Here is an 18,662-nt window from a genome sequence, read left to right as displayed (position 1 = left end):
GGCAGGTCAACTCCCCCCCCCCCCCACCCTCCACACACACACACTCAGGACGCTGCCACCCCCTTCCCCCTTACCTTCCTGGGTCTGCTCCTCCCTCAGTCTACCACTCTTCTGTTCCTGTGTGCCGGGACCTGGGTTATCACGTTAATGCAATTTCCCAGGTCCCGACACACAGGAGAAGGAGAGAGATTGACCGAGGGAGCAGAACCTTCTGCCTGCCTGCCAGACTCCCCTTGGAGGCCGGACCCAGGGAATCTTGCCCCCCCCCCCCCCAGCTGCCCTGGCCATCATTTAGCGCCTCCTTAAAGACCCACCTGTTTTCACTGGCATTTCCCGTCTGGCGGGGAGATAGCTGTGCCTGGGACAGCATACTCAGTATGGTGCTCTCTTTTTCTTCTTCTTCTTTTTACTGTTTTCATTTTCTGGCTCGTCTTAGCTATTATTATTGATGCAGTTCTTTTCCTTTTCTTTCTTTGGATTTAAAATGTACACCGCCTTGATTGCTTAAGTTGAAAGGTGGTGTATCAAATACGTAATTATAAGCATAAATATAAGAGCATCTGCATGTGCTAATGGATATTTTAATGCAGGAGCTGAAATGGACATGATGGATACATCCCTAATATTTTACGCATTAATTTTGCACTTACCATGCCTTACTTTCTTGCGTTATGGGGCAATAACTGCAAAATCCTACACACTTTAGTACAAGGACCCCTTTGTTTGGTAATAAATACATGATTCTGGATGTGAGGAAAGCAGAATAAATCTAGGATTTTTGTCATATATGATTAGCACAAATGAGCCCTCAAGAGTGGAACAACGGAAAGTCCTTTAATTCAATAGACCCAACACTTGTCCTGTTTTAACGCTAACTGCACCTGCCTCAGGGGTCAAATTAATACTCTCAGCGGTTAGTTGGAAACCTTGAATGCATAAGAGTACGTTTGGTTTGGTTTGCTGCTAACTACAACGCAGTGCTGTTCTGAATGATCCCTTTTTGGATTTTACTTGCCATTGCTGAGAGTATTAATTTGACCCCGAGGCAGGCGCAGTTAGCGCCAAAACACGGGCCGTGTCAGGTCTGTTGAATTAAAGGACTCTCCATTGTGCCATTCTTGAGGGCACATTTGTGCTTTTTTTGCTGTTTTGATTGTGTACTTTTGGTCTCTCTCTTTTTCTACCTGTCATAAATCATTGACAATGTTGTCATGTCATGGAACAAGGGGCAAGGGGTGGAAAAGGAGGAGAGAAAAATGTAAAAAGAGCAATACTGCATAATTGATACAATAGGTGACAATAAAAAGTTATTAAAAGAAGACAATGTGAGTCAGACAACTGAGAAACATATGCTGTGCAAAGATATTGAGTAGGATGGCAGGAATGCAGAGGTGAATGCCCACTAGCTACATTTAAGCAATCATCCCCAATAACATGAGAGACAAGCACAAGGTTTCAGCTCATAGAGACACTGGATGTCACCCTCAGGCATGGCTGATTAGCAAAGGGAGAGGACATGCTGAAACCTTTAACTGGGGCTCTCCTGCTAGCCCTGACACTTCTGAATATCAAATGGGTATAGAGTTACTCCATACATTGTTTTCACTTTTCATTAAACCAGGCAATTTTTCTACTTGTCACTAATGGAGGAAACCAAAGCAAATACCAAGTTTAAGATTCCTGGTATTTTCCGTTAAATGCCGTGACTGATTAATTTCCCGTTTTTTAACTTAATCTTATAATCCAATTTTCTGACTCTTAGTTTCTTTATCTATTATTCACATCCTAAACTTGAGACACAACACTCCAGTAAAATGTGAAAGAGATATTGTCAGTTTTATATGTAACAACTGTTTTCTGGAAACCCAGTTTTCATCGGAACAAAACACAAAAGATTGCTTGAGAGATTGTTTTCCTGGGGGGTTTTTTTGTGGTTGTTGCTGTTTATTTGTTATTCTTTTAAAACTGCAGTTTGATCAATGAAGGAGCATGCTAGAACTGAACACATGTTCTCAATGCATGCATAGAAAACAGGGATATACAGTAAGCACTAAAAATTACGGGTATGTTTGCTACATACCATCAAAGAGAGGTGAAAAAAAACAATGAGTCCATAATCAGAAAATAGAGTTAGAAAACAAAGCAGTGTGGTAAAAAGTCTTTCATAACGTTTAGTTCATTTGCTTGTACAAAAGTCTCCTGCCCCACGTGGCCACATTACCCCAGATTCTATATAGTGCGCCTACAGATCAGTGCCAAAATCAGCGGGGATTCTATAACAATGTGCGTAATTTAACAAGCTCAACAAGTTAATGAGCACTGATAACAACACTTAACAAGCAATAATGAGCACTAATTGGCATTGATTAGAATTTAGGTGCACAACTCGTTAAGCATATTCTGTAATGAAGCGTGACAAACTTCTAACGCACGCAGGCAAAAGGGGGCATGCTTAAGGGCGGAGATATGGGCATTTTGTGGGCATTCTAAAATTTACACACCTTTATAGAATATGGCTTAGTGTGCCTACATTAATGTACCTTATCTACCACAATATCACTTTGTATTTATTCATACCATGTATTTGTTCAGACCGGAATCGGCTAACGCCACTAACGGTAATATGTAAGCCACATTGATCCTGCAAAAAGGTGGGAAAATGTGGGATACAAATGCAACAAATAATAATAAATGTACACGCAGGGATTTACACCACGTTTTCATTGGTGTAAATGGATGTGTGTAGATTTAGATGCTGAAATATAAACTAAGCGTATTCTATAAACGGTGCCTATTATAGAATATGATTAGTTGGCACTGATTTCAGCGCCAATTTTTTAGGCACCATATATGGAACTCCTCCAATTTGGCTTGCGCCTGCTTCAGGGACATACAATCATGCATATTTTCAAAGCACTTTGGGAGGCTAAGTTCCATAGGTTTCTATGGAACTTTGGGAGGCTAAGTGCTTTGAAAATGAGCCTGAATGTCACCTTAATACAGAATCTCAAATTTAAGTGTCAGGGTAACTGCCTAAAACAAGTGCTGTATGAGCCATGTGGGAATGCCCATTTGTTCAATCGAATTGCAGAAAGGAACTGACTAGGGGGTTCATTTTCAAAAGAGAAAACCATTGAAAAGGTGGCATAAACCAGCAGATGGACGTTTTTCTCGCAAAAATGAATTGCTATTTTCAAAACCCATTTTTAGACCATTTTTACATCCTAATGGCTTGATTTTGTGCGTTTTTCATTTGGCCTTTTTTTTTTTTTTTTCAAAAATGGTCAAAAAGATAGATGCACTAAGCACAAAACATCTAGAAAATGTCTAGGAAATGGCCAGTTTTGAAAATGATCATGTTCACTAACGATTTTTGGAGTTTTTCGTAAAACGTCGGATTTAGATATCATACCGAAAATGCCCCTCTAGATTTCATTTCTGGATGTTTGAATCTTGACAATTAAAATTGAGATTCCCTATTAAGGTAACATCATATGCCCCTGAAGCAGATGCAAGCCAAACCATGGCCATATTGGGCAGATGAGTTTTGTACCAGCAAATGAACTAAACATTATGAAAGACTTTGATTTTTCAAACTCTATTTTCTGACTGCATTTACTAAATATACACAGACCCACTAGAGTGGTGCAGCCTCCCCCTTCTGGATCCATATAACCCCTCCCCCACCTCTTTGTGATAATGTAAGATGCTTTCACAGAACTTGGAAAAAAAATTAAAAAGGCAAGTCACTTCAGAGCATTGCAAATGCAATTGGAATAAAAGCATTTACCATAGGAGGCAAAACCTGTGGGTTTCCAGAATGAAAGCAAGACGCATAAGACTATGGTAAGCAACAGAGCAAAATAAATATTGCCCACTTCTAGGAGCATTCATTTCAGTGCAGTGAAGAAGCACAGTGTGAGCGCCGAAGGTGTGTTTTCCTAACTTTACCTCAGGCTCCATTCAAAACCTGCTTACAACTTTAATCATTTCTCCCTTTTTCTGTCACTCAGTGAAAAATATTCCTTTCAGAACTGCAGGCACAATAGCAGCTGTGCCCTCACAAAGCTTTTTTTTTTTCCCATGAGTTCTAAGATGAAGTTTTGTATTTACATCAAATGATATAGTTGAAAGAAATGTATGAACTTCTCTTTAGCAACTATTTGTTCACCCAAACATTAAAAACACCTTAAGGAATCACATGACATCAAGGTGCTTTGAGAGTATCAGTGCTTAGGGGCTAATTCTATAAGGAGCCATCTACATTCAGGAAGCAGGTATGCATATAAATACAAATATTCTAGCCATTTATGTGTATAGGTGAACACATATGCAGTAGCCCCTGGATTCTAAACATGGCATCGAAATTTTGGCACAGATCCAAGACGCGTGCCCCAGCGGCGTAGCAAGGGCGGGGCGGTGGGGGCAGTCTGCCCAGGGTGCACGCCACTGGAGGGGTGCAGAGAGCAGCCGCATGCCTGTCGGCTCTGCTGTTTCCCTGCGCCCTCTGCCCCGGAACAGGTTACTTCCTGTTCTGGGGCAGAGGCAGCAGGGAGCCAGCGGAGCCGAGAGCCACGCGGCTGCTCCCAGCAGCCAAGAATGCACCCGGGGAGGGGGGTTGATGCGCTGGAGGGGTGTCATTGAGCCAGGGGGGGTGTCATGCTGCACCCGGGGCGGGGGTGCGCATCGGCAATCCGCCCCGGGTGGCAACTGACCTAGGATCATCACTGGCATGCCCAAACAAATTAGTTAATGAGCCATTAACCATGAGTTAATTGGCACTAATTTGGTTTTGCACATACAGCTGCCTGTGCGTTATTCTATAACATTTGGCACCTAAATCCCAAAGCACACAACTCAAAAGTAAGTGTGGCCAGGGGAGGGGCATGGACGGGTCAGCGGCCTACCAAAACGTTGCATGCAGTATTGTAGAATAATGCCATTTATGCACCGAAATGCAATGCAGTGCAGCTGGCATAAATTCTGGTGCCTAATTTTCGGCGGAAGAATTGGTTGTATGCCCTATTCTATAAAGGGCACTCATGTCAGATTGCCCTTTATAGACTACTGCTTAGCACTGATTTTATAGAAATTCCCCTCTAAATGAGCAGTTTCTGGTTGCACGCTATTCTGTAAGTACACGCGTACTTTGCAAGTGGGCATTCACATGGGTGAAGTTTGGGCAGAGCATGGGTATGAGACACATTTGTGCACATAGATTACAAAATACTTTTAATTTATGCATGTACATTCACAATTTAGGCAAAAGCATTTGCACCAGCTGCATGTCTGGTGTAAATGCTCACACCTAAAATATATGTACAGTGATACCTCGGTTTTCGTTGATAATCCGTCCAAAAACAATCGGCAAAATCCGAAACCGACGAAAACCGAGGCAATTATTTCCATATGAATCAATGAGCAGGAGAATGCGTGGGTCGCCCTTTGTTTTTGCAAAATTAGCAGCGAGGTCACGTGGGCAAGCCGACGAAATCTGAGACAAATTTTTCGCGGAAAAAATTGACGAAAACCGAAACCAACAATAACCGAAGTCAACGAAAACCTAGATATTACTGTATGTAAATATCACTTAAATAACAAAAACTGCATTACTATGCACATACAGACATCAACTATAAACCGAGAGGAAGGAAAAAGCTTCAGAACCCAACCTCTGCTATGCAATCTCTAGGGTAATGATTTTAAGGGGAGATACCTCACAGGCATAAAAAAAACCTCCTTTCTCGTTATACTTAGTGCTCTGTGCAATGCAGAAAATGCACTAAGTTTTTCTGTCTATGTTTTGATTATTGTTTTGGTGACACCTAAAAAGAGGTGCCCACTTAGGGACTTTTTTACTAAGCTGCGGTAAAAAGTGGCCTGCAGTAGTTTGTAAATTTGAAATTGGCATGCACTGGGTCATTTATTACTGCGGCTGGGACAAAGGCCTTTTGTAATGGGACAGTAAATGGCGATGCACTAAAATTAAAAGTAGCATGTGGCTCTTTTCTGCCTGAGCCCTTACTGTCACCCATTGACCTACTACTACTACTACTACTTATCACTTCTATAGCGCTACAAGGCATATGCAGCGCTGTACACCATACATGAAAAGACAGTCCGACCTAGCAGTAAGGGCTCACGCACTACTCGTACGGTAATCAGGCAGCGCGCACCAATGTGGCCACGCTGCCGATTACCACCAGGAATCCCCCCCCCCCCCCTCCCAGTAGAAAATAGAAATATTTTCTAACACAGGAAATAGCAAGCGCTAACTTCGAAATTACCACCAGGCACTCTCATTACCCTGGAGGTAGTGTCAATTTGGCATGCGCTACCCGCAAATTAGCCCTACCATGCCTTAGTAAAAGGACCCCTTAGAGAATTATCCTCCACAGGTCCAACATTTGAGAGGAGCTGTCATGTTGAGGTAAGGTCATGGAAACATGTTGACATGCCACGTTCTCTCTCCGGCCTGTCTTTTCTGTAAAGTTATTTAGCATTAAGCTGGGATGATTTGTGTTTAGTGAAGAATGGGATCAGACTGTGTGAACATTTGCAGGTGTCTCTAAGGAGCTTCTGCAATGCTCAAAACTATCTTGCAGTCAGTATAAACTTGCCAATATGTATTAAGGAGTGTCCCTCCCTTTAAATAACTCTGTAGAGCAACAGTTTTGTTAATATCTGTCTTCTCATTTTAAAAGATTCCCTATTGTGGCTGGTACCACCAAGCAAGCTGTTTACATTTCACTGCTGGGCGTTGGATGCATGGAGCAGAGCTCAGCCAAGTACAAAATTGCTGTTTTATGCCATAAAAAGGGAGAAGTTTGATTGTTATCCGCTTTGGGTTAAGACGGGATACACATATGAAAATAAGTAAATAAAATATACCACCTTTCTGTGGTTACAATCAAAGCAGTTTACATATTATATACAGGTACTTTATTTCATATCTGGGGAAACTGAGGGTTAAGTAACTTGCCCAGAGTCACAAGGAGGTACAGAGGGACTGAACAGTATAAAAATATACACATTTAACAGCGCTGGAATTCAAATAGCAGAGATATACTACAATGTTAGCATAATACTAATCATACACCGAATAAGCACACATTAGAAAATTCAACTAACGTAGATATGATGCTAAACATTTTCTACAATACGGCTTACCTTTTGTGCTTAAATGCTAGTATTCTGTATATTTATGTTCAGGAGTGGAGGAGTGGCCTAGTGGTTAGGGTGGTGGACTTTGGTCCTGAGAAACTGAGTTTGATTCCCGGCACAGGCAGCTCCTTGTGACTCTGGGCAAGTCACTTAACCCTCCATTGCCCCAATGTAAGCCACATTGAGCCTGCCATGAGTGGGAAAGCGCAGGGTACAAATGTAACAAAAAAATAAGGGGCATATAAATGCAGACACCCAGTTATCGAATTGCCCTTACTCTTCCTCCTCTGCCCCCTCTCAGTGGGGTATACAATATATAGTAAAAGCATAGTAAATTAATGCACTATGTACTAAGCCCCTGATGCAGAGGAAAGCATGGGTGGTTTAGTATGTATGCAGACTGTATACATTTTAACACACTTACATATGATAAAAATAGGGAGGAAAAAATTCAAAGCCAGGTAAAATGGCCTGAATGGCACCCAGCTCTAAAAGGGCACATGTTCTTCCATGGCCTTAAAAACAGCCAGACTGCGATGAGACCTTCTTAGATATGTATAGTAGCTCTCAACTCTGTCCTCAGGACACACCTAGTCAGGCTGATTTTCATCATATCCACAATGAAAATGCATGAAATTGGATTTGTATGCACTGTCTCCAGCATATTCACTATGGGAACCATGAAAGCGAGACAGGCTGGACTGTGTCCCAGGGACTGGGGGTAAGGACCTTTGCTCTACTAAACTGCTAGTGCCCCAGTTTGGCCTGCTAGCAGTTAACAAATGGGACAGCCCATTTCCTTAGCCTTTCCCCAACAATATGGTCATCACAGGGCCGCCAGGATGGGGAAGCAGGGGAGGGCAAGATTCCCTGGGTCCGGCCTCCAAGGAGGGCCCGGCACCAGCAATTAAATGAGACTGCTCTGCAGGCCACAGGTCCTTCTTCCTGCCGCGTCCTGTCTATACAGAAACAGTAAGTTACTTCACAGGAGGTGGGATTTGGCAGGAAGAAGGACCTGTAGCCGGCAGAGCACTCTCTCTCGTTCGCTGCAGCGGGAGGGGGCGGCGGTAGCGGCAGGGGGGAGCAGCTGCAGTGGTGGGGGGGGTCCTGAATATTGTTTGCCCCAGGCCCAGTTTTGTCTCTCAGCAGCCCTGGGTCATCAACTCTTCGCAGAACTTCTATTAGGGTTAGCACCTTCTCAATATGACTTTGTAATATCCCTTTTAGGGGGGTGAATTTTATAAATGGTGCTAAAAAATGGGCACCAAAAAACATTAGTGCTAAGCACTATTCTAAAAAAGGTGTGTGCTGATTCCTGTGCCTAACTGTAGTCACCAAACTTTTATGCCTGCTGAAACCTGGTATAAATGCTGATGCCCAGGTTATGCATGCTGAGGCAGTATTCTGTAACTACATGGGCAACTTTGCCTTGCCCGAGGCCACGCCCCCTTTTGAGTTACACACTAGTAGAGTTAGGCGACATCTCTTATAGAATAGTGTGCTGCCAGATGTGCATGCAAATCCCAATTGGTGCCAATTCACTTCAATAATTGATTGTTATCACCTAATTATGTTAGTTATGGGCTTGTTAGCCAATTAATTTGTGCACGCATCTTGGGCATGCAAATCTGGGTGCTATATATAGCATCCAGGGGTTACTGTTTAATCTAGGATGCACCTTTCATATGTTCAAACAAGGAATTCTTTATTGTTAACCACAGTTTCCCCTTCTAGTGAATCCAATTCAGTTGTCCTAGCCTTATTAGTTTTCATTACCTGGTAATTATAATTTCTAGACCTTGAACAGTGGAGAGACATGTAAATGTCCCAGTTTGTGTTTCTGGTCTAAACAGGTACTTCTCAGCTCTCTCCTGGAGACATATCTTGCCAGCTGGGGGTTTCAGGATTGCCACCATAAATATGCATATTCGCTGGGTAATGCGGAAAACCTGACTAGCAAGGCGTCCCTCAAGGAGAGGGTTGAAGAACAGTGGTTTAAATCTCCACCCACAACTCAGCTATTACCACTCATAATATGCAGTAAATACGAGAGTCCTTTATCTTATGGAGAGATCTGTAAATCATTCAATTACCTTGAATAATGGGATTTTTTTATCCAATATGGTTGCAATAAAAGTGTTAATATTCAGAATGGTTTAAGCAGGCAGGAGAGGTTCTTAACTGAGCTCTGGCCACTGTGACACTATCTACTGCTACTACTACTACTTATCATTTCTATAGCGCTACTAGACATGCGGAGGGGGTCAGTGGGTGGAGTCGGGGGAGGAGCTGACAGTTATGTGGCCACTGGCCATATTCAATGCTTGTGCCCACATAGCTAGGAGATCAGAATGGACCTGTTAGCTATGCCAGTGCTGACTGAATATCAACCAGCACCCACATAACTTCCAGGCCGCCACCTGACCCCAGATATTCAATGCCAATGCCCAGACATGCAGCTAAATCTGCCAGTGTCTGTCTGTGGCATAAATAAGGATTTAAAAAAAAAACAACTGCTGACCACTATGGGCTGAAATTTGACCAGAAAGAATTTGTTGTCCACCAGCCACACCCAGATTAGTAGTGGAGTTTGCACCAGAATCACAAATAAGCAATGTTACAGAATAAAGAAGAAACTTCTGCAGAGTCACATCAACTGGCAAAGCCAGATCCTCACAAAATGCTTAGGGGATATGAAATGCTGTGGAAGGTGGAAGATGGCCAGGCATTGCACGCACATGTGTGTTTGTGAAAGAGTAAATGCACATCTGCACATCAGAGAGATACCAGTCAGAAAATAGCTTTGCAAAACTCATCAATTACCTTGACGCTGAGCATGGCTAGCAAAATGTACTATTACTGCTGAAAAAAGCAAAGGGAACCAGGTCGGTAACTTGTGTCCAAACTTCATACTTTTTTCTCTTCAGCTGATGTCAGCAAACCTGAAAATGAACAGTAAAACCTGGTAAGCCTGAAACTACTTTAAAGTTAAACAACCTTGCTAAGTTAGTCCTGATTTCTACCTTTTGGCATTTTTCAGGCCAGTTTTAAGTTTCAAACAAACGTAGTACAAAAAAAAAAAAACCCCATAAAAGTCTGCAACTGACTTTTCCTGCAGCTCTGAACTAGTACATTATTTGACTAAGGATTTAATTGCCAGCAACTTCTGTGAGAGTAAAAATGTGCATAAAATAACAAACCGTGCTGTGGAACTTTTGTACAAATCTGAAATGTAGCCTCTCTGGGCAAAAGTATTACAATGGAGGGATACAGAGACAAAGAAGAGAAAAGAGAAAAAAAAACAGAGAAAAGGGGGAGAAAATCAAGAGAGACAGAAAGTTAGGATAGATGGAGAGAAAGAATGAATGGATAAAAAAGAAAAGGAGAATGGAGGATAGAGGAAAGAGAAAGACAACAGCAGAAAGCAAAAAAGGGAATAAGACAGGGAGAGAAAAGGGAAGGACAGAAGCAAAAGAGAGAAAGAAAAGAAGGGATGTACTGAGAGGACAGTGAGAAGGGGGAGGAGGAAGGAAAGGAAGAGTGAGTTTGATGGAGAGAAAAGGTAAGAATGGAGGGGAGAGGCTTTTGTGACCAGCCCTGTGCCCTGCACATGTCTTCAGTCAGCAACAGGTGAAGGCAGGAAGTGAGACATAAAATTAGAGAAAGACCTGCAATCCAGTGTGTACTCACAGGCCCAGCAGTGGTCGCACTCCTTCCTATCATATAGGCTTCCTTTTACCAAGAAGAGCCATATGGGGAGGCGAACCCAACACCAATCCTTTCTCTTAATTCCTTCATATACCAACAACACTCCAAGGCAAATGTTCCACCTTAATGTGGCCCTGAAGAGTTCTGTACTGTCAACTTCTCTGCTGAGGTCCTATGTCAACTGGGGCCCCAAATACTTGTATTGGTTAATTTCCTTAATGGTGGTTCTGAAGGAAACTGCATAACTTCTCAGAAAATCAATTTAAATCACTTGTGGTGCTCTCAGCACATGAAGCTTTGGCTCTCTTCAGTTTACTAATCCACTCGTCACTTATTCCCCTCCCCCTGCTCAAAATTCAAATCCTTAAGATTAGGTGGACCATGCCAAGAGGCCATTGAGTCAACTAGCTCAAAATTCATACCTCTGAATATATGTATGCATTTTACTGTATAGGAAACGTTAATCAACATAGAAACATGCAAGCTGCCAATATAGCTCCAAACAAATTTATTTATGTAAAACATTTTTAGCTTACATTATCTAATATTCTAAACAGATTACAACATATAATGCTCTAATACTTGGCTGGTTTCAACAGTTGTTTATAGAGTTTCATCTTATATCAGATAAATGTTCCAAAAATCTGTTTCTTCAAGAATCTTACATTTTCTTGAATAATTTCAATGGAATCCACAACAAGGTGGGTGACAGCACCACAAAATGATGCGATGACCATTACCACACTCCTTATCAGTTCTTCACAGGTGTGCCAGCCTTCCATTTTTCCAGTAATTTCTCCAGACTTTATCTGCTGAGCTTTGTTTTGTGGAATCAAAACATGTTGCTACTTCCGACTTCTGATAGAGAGCTCCTACCTTTTTATTTCTCACTCTTTGATGATAGCTATGAGAGATATCATAGCGATGATTGAACATCAGTTCCCTTCAAACAAATTTGAGCAGTTTTTTTTAGCTCTTTTACAGATTTGCTTCATTATCATTCTTAGCTTGACCCTGCTCCTGTCATACATCCTCACTTGTTTATACACGCCAGTGATTTCTTTAAAGTCAATCCACATTACCTCACTGACTAGAATTTTTTCACTCTTCTCATTAATTTTTATTTCAGCCACTTAACTAGATAGTGCTGCTGAATGTAGGATCTGACTGCCCAACAAAAAAAGTGGACAGGTAATGTGGTAACATAGTAATGGTCAGGGACTGTACAGGGGGCGACATTGGGAGAAGCCTGTAGGGTGAATGGTTGCCAATAATAGCCAGCACCTGCATAGCTAAGCAGTTAAATTTGAATATTGCCTGGGACCTACATAAATCAACTCTCAGTGGTCCTCCGATCTCCCCCATTCTGGTCCCGATCCCCACTGACACGCACAATGCTCAACCTCTTCCTTTAGTCCAGATTTGACTGCTGGAAGGTTGTTCTTTACAGTGGACAGAAAATCGAACACATCTTCAACTCCACTAGCAGTCTTTTCCTTGGAGGCTGACTGTAACTCCTGCACAAATGAAGGGGAAAATATGCCACTAGCTCCTACTTCAGTTTCTGTTGCGGCCACAGCACAAATGAACAGCTGCATCTTCTCATACCATTTTTGTTCTGGTAGATATCTCAACTTGAACTTTGGAACAAGCATCATTGCAATATGGCAGTCATCATCTTCAAATACTGGACCAAACCTTGAAGCAATTCCTTTTGTCAGAGCTGTGATTAGTAGCTGCATTGTCTTACATAAGTACATAAGTACATAAGTAGTGCCATACTGGGAAAGACCAAAGGTCCATCTAGCCCAGCATCCTGTCACCGACAGTGGCCAATCCAGGTCAAGGGCACCTGGCACGCTCCCCAAACGTAAAAACATTCCAGACAAGTTATACCTAAAAATGCGGAATTTTTCCAAGTCCATTTAATAGCGGTCTATGGACTTGTCCTTTAGGAATCTATCTAACCCCTTTTTAAACTCCGTCAAGCTAACCGCCCGTACCACGTTCTCCGGCAATGAATTCCAGAGTCTAATTACACGTTGGGTGAAGAAAAATTTTCTCCGATTCGTTTTAAATTTACCACACTGTAGCTTCAACTCATGCCCTCTAGTCCTAGTATTTTTGGATAGCGTGAACAGTCGCTTCACATCCACCCGATCCATTCCACTCATTATTTTATACACTTCTATCATATCTCCCCTCAGCCGTCTCTTCTCCAAGCTGAAAAGCCCTAGCCTTCTCAGCCTCTCTTCATAGGAAAGTCGTCCCATCCCCACTATCATTTTCGTCGCCCTTCGCTGTACCTTTTCCAATTCTACTATATCTTTTTTGAGATACGGAGACCAGTACTGAACACAATACTCCAGGTGCGGTCGCACCATGGAGCGATACAACGGCATTATAACATCCGCACACCTGGACTCCATACCCTTCCTAATAACACCCAACATTCTATTCGCTTTCCTAGCCGCAGCAGCACACTGAGCAGAAGGTTTCAGCGTATCATCGACGACGACACCCAGATCCCTTTCTTGATCCGTAACTCCTAACGCGGAACCTTGCAAGACGTAGCTATAATTCGGGTTCCTCTTACCCACATGCATCACTTTGCACTTATCCAAGTTGACATCATCAGCCAATCCCTGTAATTTTGACTGCATTCCCATTATGGAGGAGTGGCCTAGTGGTTAGGATGGTGGGCTTTGGTCCTGAGGAACTGAGTTCAATTCCCACTTCAGGCACAGGCAGCTCCTTGTGACTCTGGGCAAGTCCCTTAACCCTCCATTGCCCCATGTAAGCCACATTGAGCCTGCCATGAGTGGGAAAGTGTGGGGTACAAATGTAATAAAAATTATCATGAGGATTACATGTCCAATATAGCAGTCATTTTCAGCTTGCAGAATATCAGTTGCAGCTGAAAATGGCTTTATGATGCTGATGTACTTCCTCAGGAACACCATCTCAGAATCAGTCATCACTTCTAGTCCTATATTTTTTTGTTGACATTCTTGTGTCTTCTCCAGTCTAAATGTAACTAGTTGACTGATGCCTAAGTAATCTGAAACGCACCTTGTGCCAGTTGGATTGAGGAATGTTTGCATATTTGGTACTCTGACTGCATTGCTAAAAATCTGTACCTTCCCCACGGCCCTGTTAAACATTCGCTTCTAACACAAATCTTTTCATGCAAAACGGCTTTCAACAGCTGCTACAAGATTGAGTGTGTGATTGACACAGCTCTTCTATTTGTGAAACCAGTTGAAGTCAATGTCATCAGCGCATGATTCATCTTCAATTGCATCAAACAGAGATCCAACAACAACAGCTTTGACCACTTCAGGTTCAGAAAGTGACTGGCTTTTGGACTCTGTTGAGAATGAATTGGCGTTCTCTTCATTGCCACCAATGCAAATATCATTCGGAAGATGCAAGGCTTTTTTAATATTTGTTGCATTCTGAGTAATGCAGAAGATGATCTTAGTTGTTATGTGGAATTCCACGAACAGTTCAGCCATCATTTGAGCAATCTTCTTCCCAGTGTGGTAATGTTTAAACCTTCGAACAGCCAAAGTATGGGAATGGTGTAATAGTGCCTCTTTGTTTATGTTATGAACGGTCATTCCAAGAAAACTGCGCTTGTGGCTACTCCAAAGATCTGCTGTTACAGAAACATTCCACCTGTTGCAGGAACAGACAGGGCTGGAAGGACGAACAGATAGGTTGGAACAAGTAAGGGCAAGCAGGACAGGAAGCAGGAACTGGTCAGGCAATGAAAACTGGAGCAGCAAAATTCTGGAAGTCTGTTGCCAAAGCACTAGAGAAGTGTAGAGCACTTCCATATATATCCCTGGCCAGAAAGTGAGGTTATCTCTCAGCACCTCATTCAGGGCTAAAAAAGGTAAGTGTAGCAACCAGGAAGTAAACACTCACAAGACACTCAGGCACAGCATGCTGCAGGACTTTAGTGGCTTCCTAAATCAGGTGAGGGGCGAGACAGTACCCACTCCAGTAGCCCCCTCCCCAGTCCTCCTGGTTTGGGCTTAAAGGGATAAAGAAGATAAATAGACTAATGAGTACTGGGTCTTGCACGTTGGCAGCAGGTTACTACTACTACTACTACTATTTAGCATTTCTATAGCGCTACAAGGCATACGCAGCGCTGCACAAACATAGAAGAAAGACAGTCCCTGCTCAAAGAGCTTACAATCTAATAGACAAAAAATAAATAAAGTAAGCAAATCAAATCAATTAATGTGAACGGGAAGGAAGAGAGGAGGGTAGGTGGAGGCGAGTGGTTACAAGTGGTTGCGAGTCAAAAGCAATGTTAAAGAGGTGGGCTTTCAGTCTAGATTTAAAGGTGGCCAAGGATGGGGCAAGACGTAGGGGCTCAGGAAGTTTATTCCAGGCGTAGGGTGCAGCGAGACAGAAGGCGCGAAGTCTGGAGTTGGCAGTAGTGGAGAAGGGAACTTCTCATCCATAACCCTTCAAGGCCAGGAGATAGTGTAGACTCCCCCTGATTCTCTTAGCATCCAGTATGTCCCATACCTCAAATTCAGGGTCAGTGGCAACTGCTGGTGAAGGCGGTGGAAGGTCTCTAGCCACCGCTTTCAATAACACTACAGGTTTTAGCAGGGAAACATGGAAGGCATTGTGGATGTGCATCATAGTGGGAAGACATAATCGATATGTAACTGGACTCAGCTGATGTTGCACTGCAAACCGGCCAATGAACCTGGGTGCGAACTTCTGAGAGGGCACCTTGAACCGAAGGTGTGTGGTGCTCAGCCACCCTTCTCCCCAGGGCAAAATGTGGCAGATGGCCATCACTTGCGATCAGTCTGCTTCTTGTAGCTGGCTGTCATCTGCATGAGTAGTCACCGAGTCTTGTGCCAAACTTCCTGGATATCTCCAGCTGCCTGCTGGACCGCATGCATTAAGGAGGAAAAGCGGACTGGCACTGGAATCCAGGGATGTTGCCCATGTACCACATACAAGGGAGAAGAGCTGATCACTGTACTGAGAAGTCTAACTCGATGCCGAAGATCTTACATAGAGTCTTCCAGAAGCAAGAGGTGATCTGAACTCCATGATCACTGATAATGTATTCCTGCAGTCTGTGGAGATGAAAGATCTCCTTGAAAAACAGCTGAGCCAAGGATGCAGCTGATGGAAGTGAGTTCAGGGGACCAAAATGTGCCATCTTAGAGAAACGATCTAACACCACCTAGATAGTGGTAGTGGTATAACCTTGAAAGGGTGGAAGATTAGCCCAAAATCCATGACAATATCTAACCAGGGTCACCAAAAAAACAGAAGGGGTTGGAGTAAGCCACACAGGCATGCATGCACTGGCTTATTCCTGGTACAATTGACACGAGTTGACATATTCTTGCAATTTCTGAGCTACTTGAGGCCACCAATAATGGTGTTCCACCAGCCAGAGTGTCCTCTTTATTCCCATGTGCCCTAACAATTTAGTGTCATGCGCTCACTGCAAGATCTTACTTCTTAGCCACTTGTGAACCAGTGTCTTCCCAGGGGACACTGTAATTTAAGAGACAGCCAGAATCTTCCTTGGATCGATGATAGGTTAAGGCTCGAAGATGGTGCCAGTACAGTCAAAGGACCAGGAAAGGGCATCAGCCTGGGCATTCTTCTCTGCTAGATGATAAGTCAAGCGAAAATCAAAGCAGGAGAAGAAAAGTGACCACCTGGTCTGAGAGGGGTTAAGTCTTTTGGTTTCTTGTTAATATACCAAGTTCTTATGGTCATTGGTGATGGTGAATGGGTGTGCAGCCCCTTCCACAAGGTGTATCTACTCCTCCAGGACTAACTTGATGGCTAGAAGCTCACAATCCCCAATGGTATAGTTCTGCTCAGCCAGGGTGAACTTCCTAGAGAAGAAGAAACAAGGAAAACTTTTCTCCCTGGGGGAGGCCTAAGCAGGGGCATAGCCAGACTTTGGCAGGAGGGGGGTCCAGAGCCCAGGTGATGGGCACATTTTAGTCACCCCCCGGCGCCGCAGACTCCCCCCCCCCCACACCATTGCTGACCCCCCCCCCCCGCCACCGCCACCATCAACTTTGACCCCCCCCCGACGATGACCCTCTCGATCCCCCTCCCGCCACCAACCCTCCCCCGCCGCCACCGTCGTCGCCTACCTTTGCTGGCGAGGGACCCCAACCCCTGCCAGCCAAGGTCCTCTTGCTTCCCGCACAGGGCTTTGTTCTGTTTCTGACGTCTTGCCGTGCAGGATGTCAGACTCACAGAAACAGAACGAAGCCTTGATCTGCAAGGCTTCGTTCTGTTTCTGTGAGTCTGACGTCCTGCACCTACAACGTGCAGGACGTCAGAAACAGAACGAAGCCCTGCGCGGGAAGCAAGAGGACCTCGGCTGGCGGGGGTTGGGGGTCCCCTGCCAGCAAAGGTAGCCCACGGCGGGGGAGGGTTGGCAGCGGGAGCGGGGGTCGAGAGGGTCATCGGCAGGGGGTCCAGGACTAAATCTATGGGGGCCCCCATGGCTCCACGTAACTACACCACTGGACCTAAGAGAGGACGGCCCCAGCCTCTACAGAGGAGGCATCCACTTCAGCAAAGAAGGCGTACGATATGTCAGTTTGTTGCAGTACAGCAGCCAACAGGAAGGCCTCCTTAAGCATGGAGAAGGCCAGCTGAGCTTCAGTTGACCAACTGCAGGTGTCCACCCCTTTGCGAGTGAGGGTGGTGAGAGGTGCTGTAAGGCTGGAGTAATTGTGGATAAACTGCCGGTAATAGTTGGAGAAGCCAAGAATTTCTGAAGGGCCTTAATGCCCGTGGGTTACAGCCAGTTCTGGATTGCTATACATTTGTCCAGATCCATCTGAAGACTAGAAGAAACTATCTACCCCCAAAAAAGGGAGGGCCATTTGCTCAAAGGAACATTTATCCAGCTTAGCATATATGCCATTCTCCCGTAGGCACCGCAGCACCATCTTGACATGAATTTGATGCTCAGACAGGGCGGTAGATAATACCAGGATGTCATCTAGATACACCAAGACACAGGAGTAAAGGAAATCTTGGAACACCTCATTCATGAAGTGTTTGAAAACAGCGAGGACACTACATAATCTAACATCACCAGGTATTCGTAATGTCCATTCATAATGAGCAAAGGCTGTTTTCCACTCGCCACCAGCTCAGATCCAGATTAAATTATAGGCCACATGGAGGTCCAATTTGATGAAAATGGTGGCCCCCTGTAAGCAAACAGCTCTGCTATGAGCGGCAAGGGGTATTTATTCTTGGCAGTAATCACATTCAAACCACAGTAATCAATACATTGCCATACGGATCCATCCTTTTTCCATACAAAAAATAATTCTGCTCCTGCCAGAGAGGTAGAAGGATGAATAAAGCCCCGTCACAAATTATCCTGGATGTACTTTGTCATAGATTTGGTTTCCGGAATACAGCGCACATAGACCTTGCCCTTGGGTGACATCTTACCCATTAAGAGGTCAATAGGGCAGTCGTATTCTTGATGAGGCAGTAAGGTCTCGGCTTGCTTCTTAGAAAACACATCCATGAAGGCACCATACACTGTAGAAAGCGGGCATGGCTCGTCTTTAGCCAGAGGTTGCCGAGGGTGCATTGGAGTGAGGCAGGAATGAAAGCAGGTCAGACCCCAGGTCTAAATCTTCCCAGTGCACCAGTCAACATGGGGTTCAGTTTTTGTAACCAGAGAAGTCCCAGAATGATCTGGTTGACTGACTTAGGGAGTATGTAGAACTCTATGACTTCCTGGT

The 18,662-nt window shown here is 44.0% G+C and overlaps 1 protein-coding gene across 2 annotated transcripts in view; it reads right to left on the bottom strand.

Moving 5' to 3' along the window:
* COL14A1 (collagen type XIV alpha 1 chain) overlaps nt 1–18,662 on the bottom strand; it is a 417,802-nt gene that overhangs the window by 383,163 nt on the left and 15,977 nt on the right. For both annotated transcript variants that reach the window (XM_030218565.1, XM_030218573.1), the window contains exon 2: nt 9,988–10,106. In XM_030218565.1, the coding sequence (XP_030074425.1) occupies nt 9,988–10,075 (88 nt within the window). In that variant the 5' untranslated portion in view covers nt 10,076–10,106. The remainder of the gene's footprint in view (nt 1–9,987; nt 10,107–18,662) is intronic.

The sequence above is a fragment of the Microcaecilia unicolor genome, chromosome 1, assembly GCF_901765095.1.
Source record: "Microcaecilia unicolor chromosome 1, aMicUni1.1, whole genome shotgun sequence".
In the NCBI taxonomy this organism is placed as follows: domain Eukaryota; kingdom Metazoa; phylum Chordata; class Amphibia; order Gymnophiona; family Siphonopidae; genus Microcaecilia; species Microcaecilia unicolor.
The sequence above is the reverse complement of the archived record's forward strand: the minus strand, read 5'-3'. Positions and strand labels throughout refer to the sequence as shown.